This window comes from Equus caballus, chromosome 1, assembly GCF_041296265.1.
Source record: "Equus caballus isolate H_3958 breed thoroughbred chromosome 1, TB-T2T, whole genome shotgun sequence".
In the NCBI taxonomy this organism is placed as follows: domain Eukaryota; kingdom Metazoa; phylum Chordata; class Mammalia; order Perissodactyla; family Equidae; genus Equus; species Equus caballus.
The window spans coordinates 86,965,525-86,981,645 of NC_091684.1; the positions used below are offsets into that span (position 1 = coordinate 86,965,525).

Sequence of the window (16,121 nt, forward strand, 5' to 3'; positions counted from 1 at the left end):
GTGGTGTGAGGAGCTGTGAGGTAGTGTGAGGTGGCATAAGGTGGTGTGAGGAGCTGTGAGGTAGTGTGAGGTGCCGTGGGAGGTGTGAAGTGCTGTGGGAGGTGGTGTGGGAGGTGGGAGGTGGTGTGGGAGGTGTGTGGGAGGTGGTATGGGAGGTGTGAGGTGGTGTGGGAGGTGGTGTGAGGTGGTGTGGGAGGTGTGAGGTGGTGTGGGGAGGTGTGTGGATGGTGTGGGGAGGTGTGGGGACGTGTGGGTGGTGTGAGGTGGTGTGGGAGGTTTGTGGGTGGTGTGAGGTGGTGTGGGAGGTATAAGGTGCTGTGGGAGGTGTGGGAGGTGTGGGTGGTGTAAGGTGATGTGGGGAGGTGTGAGGTGGTGTGAGTGGTGTGGGAGGTATGAGGTGCTGTGGGAGGTGTGAGGAGCTGTGGGAGGTGTGAGGTGATGTGGGGAGGTGTGAGGTAGTGTGAGGAGGTGTGAGTGGTGTGGGAGGTCTGGGAGGTATGAGGTGGTGTGGGAGATGTGGGAGGTGTCAGGTGATGTGGGGAGGTGTGAGGTCGTGTGGGAGGTGTGTGGGAGGTGGTATGGGAGGTGTGAGGTGGTGTGAGAGGTGTGAGGTGGTGTGGGAGGTGTGAGAGGGTGTGGGGAGGTGTGTGGGTGGTGTGAGGTGGTGTGGGAGGTGTGAGGTGGTGTGAGGAGGTATGTGGGTGGTGTGAGGTGGTGTGGGAGGTGTGAGGAGGTATGTGGGCTGACAGAGACGCTGAAAACAAGGCGCAGGTTTAAAGGCCCATCCGAGAGAGCGCGCACACCAGCGGCTCCCAGGTCTGGGGGTTGGGAAGAAATGGGCAGTGACAGCTAAAGGCCACAGGGTTTCTTTGATAAAAATGTTCTAAAATTGGCGGTGGTGATGGTTGCACGACTGTGGATACAGTGCCCTTAAATGGGGGTTGTAAAGAGGGTGAATTCCGTCTCAAGCAACACAAAGGAGCAGAAAGAACAGGAGGCCCAGAAGCAGTGGGCACCCGGGGGGTCAGGCCTGAGAGGCGCTGGGAGGGAGAGGCCAGGGTCTCCATCAGGGCATCGGACGCTGCGGAGGGAGGATCCAAGGGAACAAGGGTGGCAGGCCCTGGCCTGGCCCAGCCGGCGCCTGCAGGAGGAGGAAGTGGGAGTGAGAGTTAGCTCGAGAGCAGCAGCTTCTCCTTCCACACGCGCTCGTGAAATGAGAGAGATCATCCAAGGGTGCAGGACCCATTTGTAAGAGTGGGAGACCCAACCATAACGTGGCAGCCTGTGGGCCCCAGAACGGTAGAGCAGAGGGAGGCAGAGGCTGGAGGGCAGGGGGCGGAGGAGGGCGCCCTGGGGAGGGAGGCACATGGCTGGGAAACTGAGGCAGGAAGGAAGGGGCTGAGGGTGTGTCAGGGGACCGCAGCAGGAGGCAGCCGCCTGCCCCTGGACAGGGGCCCAGGGGGCGGGGAGGTCAGGATGGACCCTGGAAGTGAAGGGAGAGCCCCAGCTGCTTCTTGGGGAAAGGAAGACGAGTTGTGAGAGGGCGAGTAAAGGAGGGCCGGCCTCCTTCCCCACCCCGCCCCTCCCCTGGGATAACACCAGGCCCGCGGGTGGGGAAGATGCGAGGACAGGAGGCCAGCAGGGCTGAAGACCACAGCTGGCAGCAGCAGCAGCTTCCATCAGAAGCTCGGTCGTCCCGCGGAAAAAAAGCCCTTTCCACCAGTCGCAACTTCCTTTTGGTCTCAGCATCATTTCTGCTCTTTAAAAAGTCCACCTGGAACTAATACCAACTAGAGGGAGGCTAGGTGACTTCCCGAAGACCTGCTTCAGGTCTGGGGACGCCACTGATGGACCCTGGCTCCTCTGATCCTTGTTTAAGACTGACCCAGGTGGGCATGACATGACGCGCAGTGGAGGATGCCCCGGGGGAGGGAGCGCCCGCCCGGGACCAGCTCTGCACCCCCCCCTTCCCCCGCCCTGGGCAGCTCAGGGCCCCCTCCCCCAGCTCTGACCCGCGGCCCTGCCCCAGGCAGCTCAGGGCCCCCTCCGTGACCCCAGGCCCTCCGCCTCTCCAATGATGATGACGCAGGAGACTGGCATATGACGTACTTGCTTCGACAGCCGCAGACAGGCTCTCGGAGCAGCCGCAGGACCTGCCTCGGTGCCCCCATAAATCGCAACCCATGGCGGTCTCTCGAGTCTGTCCCCACCCTGGGAGCCCCGCCTGCCCGTTGCTCTCCCTCTAACCCAAAGGGGCATTCGCTGTCTTAATCATTTCCCCAACGTCATGTTGGCTGCTCCTGGCAGAAACAGCCCATGCGATTCTTTGTGGGTATGACAGTGTCCCTTGTGCGTTCGGCAAAACTAACAAAAGTCACCTCTTGTGTCCCCAGAGGCAGCGTCTGTGGCGACTGAATGCAGCACTATGCTTGCAGACTCGCGCTTCATTCACACCGCTCTGTGCAGCCATTTTGCTTTTACGAATCCCCCAGAGCACGACCCGCGTCTCCGTCTCCACCTCGGGGCGCCGCCCCCTTAGGAACCGACAGGCTGAGGGGATGCCCCACAGTGCTCCCGCCCTCAACAGGGGCCAGCCCCCAAAGCCCGGGCGGCTCCTGGCGCTGCGAGCCGCGGCTCCGCGGACGGGCGGGCTGCGGCCCCGGGGAGCCTCGCAGACACCGCGCGGTCGGAACTCCGTGCACCAGGCACGGACTGGAGTCTGCAGGAGCCAGCATGGCCCTCTCCCTCTCTCTCCCTCTATCTGACTGACACACATACACATACATACATACACACACACACACACACACACACACGATTTTTAAAAGTATGTCTGCAAATTCCTTTGAAAATGCTACAAATTTATGGTGGGTTGAAACTTTACTAGAAAATACATCACATACACACAAAGAAATAACGTAGCCAATACTCATGTACCCACCATGGAGCCCAGTCAACCTTTAACACTGCCACGACGCTCCAATTGTTAGTCTTTTTCTTTTTTTTTTAGAGGGAGACCAGCCCTGAGCTAACATCTGCTGCCAATCCTCCTCTTTTTGCTGAGGAAGACCAGCCCTGAGCTAACATCCGTGCCCATGTTCCTCTACTTTACATGTGGGATGCCTACCATAGCATGGCTTGCCAAGGGGTGCCATGTCCACATCCGGGATCCATCCGAACTGGCAAACCCCAGGCCACAGAGAAGCAGAATGTGTGCACTTAACTGCTGCACCACCAGGTCAGCCCATGTCTCATTTTTAATAAATAAAAATAACACCACTGAAGGCCCCAGCATCTCTCCCTGGTTCTGATCCTCCCTGGTCTGCAAAGCACCCGCTCTCTGAATTCGGTGGTGTTACGCCCAGGCAGGCTTACACTTTGTATGTGTGCATGTATTCACAAACACTACGTGGTTTTTCACTTCATCTGAAGGTATTAACATCTTCCATACCCTTCTCCAACTTGCTCGTTCACCCATCATGACGTGTCTGTAATGTACAGATATTGAAACACACAGCTCTAGTTCATGCCTTCTCACTAAGGCACAGTATTCCACTACATACTGGCCACAGCTATGTGTCCATCTCTAGCACAGAGACATCTAAAGATGGTTAAGGGTGTGGACTCTGGAGCTGGCTCACCTGGGCTTGAATCCAGGCTCGAGCAATTATCAGCTGTGTGACTCTGGAAAAGTGACTTAACCTCTCTGTGCCTCAAGCATCTCTTCAGTAAAATGAGACTAACAATAGAGCCCACCCCAGAAGATTTTGTGAGGATGAGGTGAATGAATACACATAGAGCACTTAGACAAACGCCTGCCACCTAAGAGACTCTACATAAGTGTTTATGGAAGTGTGGCTGGCCCTGCTGTTCTTATTATTAGTCCCTGTGTATGTTCTCAAACCATGATTCTAAACACACAACTACTAAACTGTGACCCTAGATGCTTTCTTGACCATAAAAGGAACTTTCATACTCACAAAGGTTAGGAACCACTGACACATTTGCTATTTGCTCTTGTGGTCCCCCTGTGCTGCCCACTTCCTGATATATTGGGGAAATTATGCAAACTCTGGCCCTGGTCTTCCCGGGTGACAGTCATGAGTCAGCTGCCTCATTCTGTTTCCACACGAGCATCCTCATTTGCCAGAGCAAGGTGACACAACCGTCGGAGTCCCTGAAACCCAGACGTAGGGTTTCTCCCCTTCTGCAGCGGTCCCTGAAGCAGAGCAAGGGACAGCTCTAGGGGACTAGCATTTCAGGCCACCTCTCTGAGACGGCGAGGGCGACGTCTCTATGTCTGCAGACACTGTCCATCCTTTTAAAGCCATGGAACCCCATGAAAGAAAAAGGAGCATGCTGTTGATGCCACATAATTCTGCCAGCGGCAGCCTGAAGCCAAGGTGTGTGCTCTGTGTCCCGGGCTGCCTAGGTGCAGATGCCCCCAGGGAGGCGACTGGGTCCGGGGTCAAACCTTCACTGTGTCACCTCCTGCCTTTGAACTTGGCAAGCACAGAGCTCCAGGAGTGAGGGGGGCTTGCTTCCTGGCCCCATGCAGACCCCGGAACACGGACCCAGCACTCAGGCGAGCATCTTCACACGTGACCCCAGGACCAAGAGCGACACTGCCTTTCCTCGGAATGTCTGCAAAGCCCAGCACCGTGGGAGTATTCTCGGCCTTCTGCAGCCCTCCTGAGAGCTCCACTGTCCTGTCCTGCTGACCGGGGACCTAAGACCCCTCCTCACGCATGTGTGTGTGTGCACCTGTGTGTCTTATCCCCACAGTCACACTGGGAAGCCCACGAGACAGGAGCTGGCCTCACACCTAGCTGACCCGACCCCAGCCCATCCAGTAAATGATAAAGGGGCAGAGGTCCCGCAAAAGAAGCCTCCACTTGCTGCCTCTCCCGTTCCCAGTCCCCCGTCTAGCTGAGCCCCTCTCTCTCCTCCACCCCTCCATCGGCTCATGAGCCTCCCTGGCCTCATGACCTGAACTGTGACTCCATCCACCAGGCCTACACCAGCCAGGCCGCCCCGAAGCAGCCTGGGACTGATTAAGCCAGGCCAGGCAGGCAGCCCACGCAGGGCAGTGGGGCCAGGGAGGCCCTCAATGTCAGCCTAAAGACACACCAAACACAGGCCTTCAGTTTCCCTGCTTTTCTGTGTCACCTCTTGTCCCCTGAGAGTCTGGATTCAGGGGCGTGGCTGAAAGACTGCCATGAACCTGCTCTGCTCAGCCCTGATGGACTCTCCACATTTCTGGGCCTCCGTGTCTATCTGTAAGATAAAGGGGTCGGTACAGACATTCATTAGGGGGCCTTCTCCTTTTAAAGCTCGATGACATGAAGACCCTTCCCAGACGGCAGCCTGTGTCCCCGCCCTGGGCGGCCCCACAGGGTTGCTGTAGCCTTGCTTCTAAGTGGACATGGGCCCCACCTGAAAGGGAGGAAGGGAGGCGGCCCCGCAGTCCCCAGCAGCAGCCCGGTCCTGGCCACCCGCTGGAAACCCGCCCTCCCACAGGCGCAGGTGGAGACTAACAACTCGGTCCAGCCTCCCTGGCAGGATTCTCTCTCCAGCCTCATGCATGGAAAGGGCTGTGGCCTCACAAGGTACCATTATGGTTATTATGTTTCCGAACCGCTCCGGCCACAACTGCAGTTCATATTTACCAGCCAGGGCCCTGCCCATACTTGTTCCAAATGTGCTTAAATAAGCTCGCCCATTATAGCACGGAGGACACTGTTCTCAGCCTAGGAAGCTCAGCTGGGGCTGCAGCCAGCCAGGCCTGAAGGTTCCGTGAAGGAAGGCCTCCGTGCCACTGCAGCAGTGTGTCCTGTCCCGCACTGTACCCTGATCCTTGGGGCAAACTATGCACAAATGACAAAATAAGTTAGCAGTGAAAATACCTGTTGTTTTTTTTCCCTCTGCCACAAAATAACTTTCTGCTTCAGAAGTGAGGAGGATTCTAAGGTTTCCTGGAACTCTTGTCCTGGCTGGGAGCAGTTTGGTCCTTGTTATGCACCGAATGTCTGTGTCCCCCCAAAACTCACGCATTAAATTCTTACACCCCAATGTGATGGTATGAGGAGGTGGGGCCTTGGGGAGAGGATTGGATCCTGAGGGAGGAGCCCTCATGAATGGGATTAGTGCTCTTATAAAAGGGACCCCCAAGCGCTCCCTCTCTGCCTTCCACTCGGTGAGAACACAGGAGAAGTCGGCAATCTGCAAGCAGGAAGAGGGCCTCACCAGATCCCAGCCGGGCTGGCACCCTGATCTCGGACCTCCAGCCTCCAGACTGTGAGAAATAACCTGCTGCTGTTTAAGCCCCTAGTCTATAATACTCTGTTGGAGCAGCCCGAACAGACTAAGACAGTGTTACATGATGCTCCATGTATCCTGACCTGAGAGAAAGGCCGGAGGTACCTCCTTGAGAGGAAGCAACACAGTGACAGGAACTGCTTGCTGGAACCGAGACCTCAGTCTGCCCCTGGAGCTGCCAAGCAGGGCCTGTGGGACAGTGACCAGGATGGTGAGAGACAAACTCACAGCCCATCAGAAACAATGAAAGGAACGGGGTGTCCCACCCTGAGCAGAGAGGGCTCGGGGAAGATATAACACACGCCATCAGATCTGTGCACTGGCGTGTGTCAGGGGAGGAGGGCTGACATTGGCTCTGTGTGGCCCTGGGGTAGGAACGGGAGCTAACTAGCCTTCCCCCCAAGCACTGCCTTTCCAGCCTGATGTCGGTCTGCACCGCAGGAAGCTGCTGGAACAAACCAGGGCAATGAATTTGACTTATACTTAAACAGTAGCAAAAGCCACTGGTTCTTTTCAAAGCCTGTATCGTAGAGGAAGAATCACAGAGATGAAGGAGTGAATTAAGCCCCCAACCTTCTATTGGAAACACTGCACACTTCACGTCACCACTGTAAAGACGGTCACTAAGTAACATCGGCCAATGGCACAAAGGAGACATTCTTTACCCAGTCTGTCTTCCCTGCTCAACGCTAAGTCCCATGAAGGCAGAACCACGTTTGACCTTAAGCCGGTTTGCACAGCATCTAGAGAATAACAGGCACACACAAACCCGTGATGAAGCAAGCTAAATGTCCATCAGTGGAGGAGCGGGTCAACAACTGTGGTCCACGCTGACAATGGAGGAGTCCCCAGGCCTAAAAAGGAACGAAGCACTGACATACGCTACAGCACGGATGAACTTCAAAAACATTACGCCAAGTGAGAGAAGCCAGACACGAAGGGCCACTGGTTGTATGATTCCTTTGATGTGACATATCCAGAATAGCTAAATCCACAGGGACAGAAAGCAGACGGGTGGCTGCCAGGGGCTGGAGTGAGGGAGATGAGGAGTGACTGCTTAATGGGTATGGAGTGTCTTTTTGGAGGGATGAAAATATTCTGGAACCAAACAGAGGTGATAGTTGCATAATAATGTGAATGCACTAAATGCCACTAAGTTGTACATATTAAAATGGTTAATTTTATGTTATATGAATTTCACCCAGCTTAAAAAACACACTTGCTGAATGAATGAAATGAGTCTTCTTGTTCCAGTCCAAACCTGTGTTACCACGTGAAAGCTGGGAGGACGAGGACCTCCGCGTGGACAGAAGTGCGCCATCTCATCAGGACAGGAGTGCGGTCCTGACCGGGGCCTGGGCCGTGGGGAGTCAGTGTTGCTCACACTCATTGCTCTGTCTGCCACTGGCCAGGCACAAGAACTGACCATCACATCACCTGATGGGCAATGTGACCTCTGACAGCTCTTAGGTGTGGGAAGCGGGCAGAGCGGCATATGAGGTAGGGTGTAGCCCAGGGAGCTGACTCCATTGTGTGTAGACGTTTACCCTGTGTATTACAGACTGCGTAGCTTAGCAAGCATGTCTGCCCTTAAAAGGGGAGGGAGGCGCCAATGACGTCATAAGACGTCCAGCCTATCAAGGCCCCAGGTCTGTGTACTCAGCCCTCAGCAGGCAGGGGAGAGGTTGCCTTTTGTGCGCTGCGGTGGCAAGTGGCTCATGGCACTCTCTTTTCTGTTTATGTCTGTCCTTTCCAAGAGTCAGTGGACCTTCCAGGCAGAAATCCCAACTTACTGTCTCTGACCCCAGACACCTGAGTGCAGGTGATCGATAAGATTTGTTCAGAAAGGACACTAACCACGAGATGAGAAGCTAAAAGCCCATTTCCAACTTGCCCCAGCAAGAACAGAATAAAGGTGGGGTGGGAGCTCGGGGACAAACACTGGGTTTGTCCTAATCTTGTCCCAAGGACCAAGTGCAGCCCACAGCCTGTTTTTGTATGGCCTGTGAGAATAGTTTTTATCTTTTAAAAGAGATGTTTAAAGAGAAGAAGATGCAACAGAGGTCCTGTGTGGCTCACAGGCCTGAAACACTGCCGCGGGCCTGTCTCCACGTCGTTTCTTGCGGCCTCCGCACGTGAGTCTGAGGACGTGAACCCACTTGTCTGGCCTTCACCTGTCCTCCTAGGTTAACAGACTCCAAACTGTAGCCACAGGACAAACAGAAAGCAAAATATTGACAAGCCTTTGCAGACCTCCGTGAATGCCCACGTGCCAGGTATTGTCCGAACTGTTTGCTGAGGCTATTTCTGTCCTGAGAAAATGGACCTGCCAGAAAGTCAGGGCGGAGGCAGCGCCACAAACCAGGAAGAGGTCCTCTGCTCTCATGGAACCGCAGGGCGAGCAGGAGCCACTGAGGAAAGCAGCTCTCGGGATCATGACTGGCTGCAAAAACCTAAGACTCTCTCAGTGATGTTCTTTTGTTTTGTCCATGTTCTTCTCTGTCAGCCCGTTCCACACTGCCCCACCCATCACCTCCAAGGTGGTCGGCTTCTGGGTAATTAGACGAGGGACACATCACAGCCCTCTGTGGGAGACTGCTGGACACAGCCCTGGGCGACCCACCTGAGGAAGGAACCGAGCCTCCGGACAGTGCATTCTCCTGCCTCCCTGCTGGGCCCCGCTTGTGGGACCCAGGAAAGGCAGGGAGAAAAACCCTGTAGGCGCGAGTGCATGTGGGACCCAGACGGAGGCTCCCAAGCCACGGCTCTGTGCTCGTTGCACAAGGACAAAGCTGGCAGCGCAGGTCGGCCTCACTGTTGGGAAATCAAGACTTCCTGGTCAACGGGGGTGGATGTCTTATGAGAGTCTAATTGTTCCCACAAGCACGGAGGGCATTAATGAGATGAGGTTCACCTGAAGTTGGCAGGTGACCCACCCCCCCCCCCCCCCATGGCACTGAGGCAGCAACAAGGGGGCAGAGAGAATAAAAGGCTAGTGTGCTGAGGGGAGATCCTGGGCAACTGGGCTGTTAAAACGAGAAGGCTCCTTCCTGGGGGAAATTTTTAGAAGTAAAATTAGGAAGCTACTTCCTAGGGTGCTGGTAATGGGTGCAGACTGAAAGCAATAAGGAAACTTCTCTTGGTCGTGCATGTGCAAGCACTCACACACATACAGGCACACACAGGCACACGGGCATGCCCTCACACAGACACAGGCGTGCACACACGCTCACATAGGCAAACGTACACGGGCATGCATACACACAGGCACTCACACACACACAGGTATGCACACACACTCACACAGGCACATGTACACAGGAATGAACACACGCGCACACACATACACACAAGTCTGGCATCTGTGAGCCCACTGAGTGACCACAAGGAGCCAGTGCCAGGGGCCGGGAGGCCAAGGTGTGGTGCACAGAGCTGAGGCCAAGCATATTCCCTGCCCGTGTGACTGTGTGGTCTTGGTTTTGAAGTAACTGAGGCACTTGGGGACTGGCAAAGGCTTGCCTTGTGTGTTCCTAAGCTTCTTACTTCTTTGTAATCACCAGGAGGCCCAGAAGCTTCCCTCTTCACGACTCCTCGATTAGGGCGGGCACACAATAGGTATCCGGTAAACACTTCTTGATTAAACTGACTGCCAAGAGCCACAGTGAGTCTTATCCTCAGGTCCCCCCTCCCTTTTCCGGGGGTGGAGAGAGGGTCCCTGGGTTGGATCTTCTGCTGCCTCCAGTTCTCCAACAGCAAGGAGAAGGCCTGTGGCGCAGTTGAGCTGGGGGTGGTATGCACAGCACGCACAGGCTCAGAGACACCGGGCCTCGTCCTGGCTCTGCGGGACCCCAGACAAGTCTCTGGAATTCTCTAGGCCTCAGCTGCCTTATCGGGAAGATGAAGGGCGGAGCCACCGGACCTCCGATCCCTTCAGCCCTCGGTCTCAGGAGCCGCAGCTGTGAGGAGCTGCTGACTTCCATTCTCTCCCTGAGGCTGGGCCATGCGTCACTGCCAATTTACAAACATAAAAGTTGCAACCTGGTGGCAAAAGTCATGTTGATGACATGGTGGGTTGATAAAGGGCAGAGGCAGAGCTGGGGCCTGACCTTCAGGACTGTGGTTTGCTGTCTGAGCAAGAACCTAGGTGCCGCTGTCAGGACACGTCGAAGGAGCGTCTCAGCGGAGGGGGAAGAAGAGCGCAGCGATGTGGCGCTGACCGCACCTCCTTCACCGGCTCCAGCCCGGGGCGGGGGCACTACGGTTTCTGTTTTCCTGGTAAAGAAGGTCAGTAACTGGCCTGGCAGCCACACGAGGGGCAAAGCCAGGATGTGAACCCAGCTCTGCCCACAGGGTCCCTTCCACTCCCAGAGTAGCCTCCTCATTCACAGGCCTCTGCTGGCCCACCTTGAGCCGCAGGCCCCTACCATGAGCCACAGGCCCCCACCATGGGCCTCAGGCCCCTACCATGAGCCACAGACCCCCACCACGGGCCTCAGGCCCCCACCATGGGCCACAGGCCCCCACCAGGGCCCCCTTGCAGCTTCCTGGCTGCCCTCTAAGGCGTGATACAGTGCCGGCTCCTGCGTCAGCATCCATTAAGCACACTACCTCTTCCCCCACCAAGAGGGTTCACTTCTCCTTTCCCTTCCTCAAACTACCCTACTGAAATGGCAGGAATTGGTCACAGGGTTTGAGACAAGGCTGAATGGGGAGAAGCTAAGCCTGCTGCATCAGACCAAACTCAGGAACCCCAAGAGTCTGCGGTGCAGAAGCGTAATTCCGAGGGAGAACAGCTGGGTGACAGAGCCGCTCAGGTGTTACCAAGCCCACTCCCACACCACCACCCTCCGCCCCCTCAGGACCCTCCACCCCAGCTCTGCAGACAGACCTGCCTTGCCCAGGGCCGCCCTGGCACAGAAGCTGGCACCTTTGCTTCTGAGCCTCTACTCTAGAGCCTGGTGATAGGGGCACCACAATACCTCATGCAGGGACCCCCACATGCCTCAGGTCTCGGGGCCCTGCCCCACTCTAAGCCCCACTAAAAAGGCAAATTAACATGGTGCTAGAAGAACGGGCTCTGGAGGAAAGGCCGCGGTTCAAGCCTTGGCCCCACGACTCCTGGGGCAGCAGGTCCTGAGCGGGAGCCCGGCTGACCCCCAGAGTTCACACCAGGGCCGGAGCTGGAAACAACAGGTACTCAATACTCCGTGTTCCAGGGACAACCCCAAACATTTGGGATCAGGTGGACACACACCACACACAAGGCCTGCTAAGAGTCGGCAGAATCAGTCCTTCCAGCATCCACCTCCCTGCCTTCACAGCCTGTGTGAGAAGGTGGAGAGTGGAGAAAGAGAGTCAGCAGCCTAGTGGCGGGAGAGCAGTGTCACATGGGAGATGATGGCCCTCACCCCAGGTCAGTGAGGAGAAAGCTCCACGGGAACTGCTCAGGCGGATTAGGAAGAAAGGGGACCCGGTCCCCACCCCCGGGATAGATGCTTGCTGAGCTGGGAATACACAGGCCCAACAGGTGTAGACATCAGAGCAAAGTGGGTTGTGGAGAGTGAGTCGTGGCAGAGGCCAACCTATGCCACATAGGTCTGAGGGCACCTGGAACTCAGAGGGTGCTATCTGCTTCCACCAGGGCTTTCTGCAGGTGGCAGTGCCCCTAGGCAGATAGAGAACGAAAAGGGGCAGATGGGGGCCTGGAATGAGACACTGGGTTGGCACCAGCCCATAATCTAGGTGGCCCCATTGGAAGAAGGGCCTGGAATGGAAGGAAGATGGGCAGAGGGAGCCAGGATAAAGTTGATCTCAGGATGCAGACACGGCCACATGGCAGAACCACCCAGAGAAGCAGAGAGAGACCTAGAGGTGGACAGGCAGAGTTGCCCAGAGGTGGAAAGGCAGGGAATCACCTGAGACAGCCCTGCCCGCTCCCTGAGCCAGCCCCAGGAAAGCCAGGTTCTGAAGGGGGAGGGGAGAGGCTAAGAGCACAGGACACATCCTGCCTCTCCAAGCCCTGGAGCTCTAAGCCCGGCCCACGCTGGATAGGCGCGGACAGATTTACGCCGGATGGAAAGCTTTAATAAGTGAATATGACCGGAAAGCTATAGGATCTGCCTGAGAGATCACTAGGGGGTGGAAAGAGACTTCACCTAGCAGAATTTTAAAATAGTGATTTGTGAAAAAAGTCAATCAAATTGAGCACGCTCAATTATCGGGTTACCCTAAGATGTGTGTCATTGGCAGGCAGGGGCTGCTTACAGCTGCGCAGGGTGTGCACTGCACGAAGGCATCCACCAAGGTGGGTGGTGGAGGGAGAGGAAGGCCTGGACCACGGCACTCCAATGTCCAGGACACGTGTACTCAGAGCGGTGCCACACAGGGCACTGCAGGCAAGTTTCTGCATCTCTCTGAACCTCAGAGAAGAGAGTAATGACACCCTTTTTACAGGGTTATCAGTAAGGCTTAAGTGACAGGAGTAAAGACACCCCCAGCACACGGCCAGGAATAAGGGATGTGATAACAGAGAAAAGCTTCCTCCCCTCTTGGAACCCCCTTCCAGTTCATTCCCAGTTCCAAACTTCTGCCACGCTGCTCCCTTCCCTCTGCCCTTCCCCCCTTCCCACCCAGCCTCCTGGCCACCAGAGCTGGTGCAAACCCACCTCTTCCTCGAGGACTCAGGTCCCACCAAGTCTCCTAAACCTTAAATATATGCGCCCTTAAACTCCTTGAGTCGTTACTTAACTGGGTCATATACATACTTTGCATCTCCCCAAGCTGAGGTTCAGCTCCTGGAGAACAAGGTGTTACCTGTAGAGTAGAGCATGTTTCCCACTGTAAGAGGTTTCAAACGCTGTACCACCAAGGATAAGCCTTACACTCAGATGTCACACGTGTGGGTGTGACTCTGGGCTCCACCGTGCACTGGCAGTGTGACCTTGAGTGAGTCATTTAACCTCTCTGATCCTCCTATCAGGACTTTCTTCAGAGGGTTGTTGTGGGGAATTCATAGGACAACCCGCTTAGAACTGTGCCTGGCACATGGGACATGCTTAATTGTGAGCCGCTAACCCTCTTCCCTGCAAAATCTGATTTACTTGCTCTGAGCCGGGGCCCAGGCAGCGATAATTCTTCAAGCTTCCCTGGTGATTCCCCTGGTTGAGAACCCTGACTGAGAGAGGCGTGTGGGAGGCGAGAGGAAAGCGGTTTATAACTCCCCAGGAGTCTCAAGAGGATTTGTCAGGAAGCCAAGGAATGGCTTTGCTCTGCCAGGGTCTGAGATGCCAGCGCTGAGGGACCACCTTCTCCCGCCGGCCACCCTGGAGACATGTAGAAAAAAAGAGCTGAGAGTTGTTCAGAAGCCTGGGCCGTGGCTTGGACCTCTCAGCTTGAGTGGCTGCCGGCCTGGTCACTCTTTCCCTCACTCAGCATTTACTCGCCAACCAGCAGATGGTGCAGAAAGCATGCAGGCCTGCCCCTCACGCAACTCCCTGGGCAGAATTTGCATGTGATGACCAGAGATCCACAGCAGTACCCCATGTTTCCCTTTTTTTCCCCCTCAAAAAGGGGCAAGAATAAAGGCCTCAGTATGCAATATGACCATTCCCACAGTTCTTGAAGTAACACCAACCCACGTGCCTTTCGTAGTTTGCTGGAACCACCCCTTTCGATCCAATTAAAGAGCTGGAGTGTCTGCAATGTGGCTGACTGCCTGAACTGGTTTTCGGCTTAAAAGTAGTATTTGGACAGATCATACACATTACTCGTGGGCTGGAAAATATGCTGATACATTGGACTTACAGAAGGCACTGCAGCAGCTTCATTTTGCTAAGAGTATAACAGCTACTAAGTAGTACATAAGCCATTTTTTAGCCAAAAGTATTTCCTCCAAATTTTCAGTCAGGGGCTCCCACCACACCAGGGCAATCCATTCTCTACCTTTTCTTTTCTTTCCTTTCTAAATCAATGACATTTTCTTTTGGGAAACAGGGACACGGTTAAAAGGAATGGAATACCTGCTTGCACAAACCCTCGGGCCATGAGACAGCTCCTAAACCACGCTCACCAGGTGACACGTTTGGAGCCTTCTCCTTGGGCAGAGGCCTAGTGCAAATGGACATTTTAGTACTTGGAAAGCCAAGGGGAATCAGAGATGATGAGGGTGGTGGCCTTGTGTTATTAAACCTTTATGCAATATTTTACATAATATTTGCAAAGTACTTTACAATTACCGCACTTTCATTAAGTCAATGGCCACAGAAGCCAAGTTAATTCGCACGTTCCCCCATCAGCTTATTAACAACATGCCTCATAAAATGCCTCCTGCGTGCCTGTGAAAGAGCCCCAGTCAACTTTCACGGCTTCTCCCCGTGGGCTCTCAGATGAGCTCCGACGGCACCCTGACTCCCGCGGCAGCAGCTCGGCAGCTTGGTGGTAAGCCTGGCTGTTTTGTTTAGCAATTCTGTGGAATGAGTTAGTAAGCCGGAGTTCAGCAGGATCCTAGGCTGGAGGTTCAAAACATCTCATCCAAACCACGGCAGTCCCGCCCTGCCGTTACTCAAAACTGCCAGCGTCTGGCCCAAATCTGGAGGCCAGCGCGCAGAGGACCCTTCCCAGTTGGGAGCTAGGTGCTTTGGGATGAGGGCATGGAGGAGAAATTGTGGAGCTGAAATCTCTCTGGTGGGCACACCTCCCATTGGTACCAATTGGGACGTGCGCACAAAGACGCGGCCGCGCCCTGCGCAGTGAGGACCCCAAACCCACTGGCTGTGGCCTCCAGCCCCGAGTTTCCTTCTCCGCTGCCTTTTTCGGGAACAGGAGGGCGTTACCTGGGAGAAAGACCTGCAGGTAGGACAGGGCTCAGGCGACCCCACGACCAGTGCCTCTTCCCCGCCCCATCAGCCCTGTGGCTCTGGGACCAGCCCGGGCGGCTGCCGTCGCCCCCGTATCCGGCGCCGCGCGGGGGCCACCCTGCCAGGTGAGCGCCCAGCAGGTGCCTCCCGCCCGTCGGGGCTGCTTCCCGCGACTCACCTGCGTGAAATACAAGTTCATGAGCGTGAGGGTGAAGAACTGGAGGCACACGGGGAAGCAGTAGAGCAGCCAGAAGACGAAGGGGCTGAGCGCATTGGCCGCCACGAAGTCTTTGAAGTAGAAGGAGAAGAGGACGGTCCGCAGAGAGGCCCAGAAGAGGCAGAGGAAAAGGAAGACGCTCTGGTAGCTGAGCCGTTTGTGGCGGTAGCGCAGCACCAGCCAGAGCTGCACGTAGATGAACACGAAGAGCAGCGAGTAGAACACGGTGTAGACGATGGTGAGGCCGAGCTTCACGTAGGGGGGCACGGCCGGGGTCAGCGTGGGCGGCAGCGAGTCGTTGCGCAGGGGGTCCCACGGCGGGGCCTCCATCGGGCCGGGGGCGCTGCGGCGCGGCCGGGAGCGCTCGGGCCTCATCGGGGCTCGCGGCCGCCCCCGCCGCCGCCCCCGCGGGGGTCTCCGCGCATCGCGCTCCGCCCGCAGCCCGGCGACTGGAGGAAAGAAAACAAGCCGCACTTCCTCCCCCGGCACCACATGATTCACTGGGCGGCCTTTGTCTGCGATTGGCAGCCGCGCACCCGCCGCCCCCGCGCGCCCCCGGGCGCCCCACCCCAGGCAGCGCCGCGCGCCCCCAGCCCCGCACCGCGCGCCCCCGCCGCGCCCCCCAGGCCCGCCCCCGCTCCGCGCGCCCGCGTCCCGCCCCCTGGCCCGCCCCCGCGCCGCGCGCCCGCGCCCCGCCCCGCGCCCCCCCGTCCCGCACTGCGCGCCGCAGC

General features: G+C 56.3%; 1 protein-coding gene across 4 annotated transcripts in view; it reads right to left on the reverse strand.

Annotated features, from left to right (window-relative positions):
* GPR137B (G protein-coupled receptor 137B) overlaps positions 1 to 15,909 on the reverse strand; it is a 51,100-nt gene extending 35,191 nt beyond the window's left edge. The window contains exon 1 of one of the 4 annotated variants that reach the window (XM_023647052.2): positions 15,352 to 15,909. In XM_023647052.2, coding sequence (XP_023502820.1) covers positions 15,352 to 15,765 — 414 coding nt within the window. In that variant the 5' untranslated portion in view covers positions 15,766 to 15,909. The remainder of the gene's footprint in view (positions 1 to 15,351) is intronic. The other 3 variants (XM_023647070.2, XM_023647062.2, XM_070228889.1) reach the window with 3 other exon arrangements.
* Positions 15,910 to 16,121: the final 212 nt, after the last annotated feature.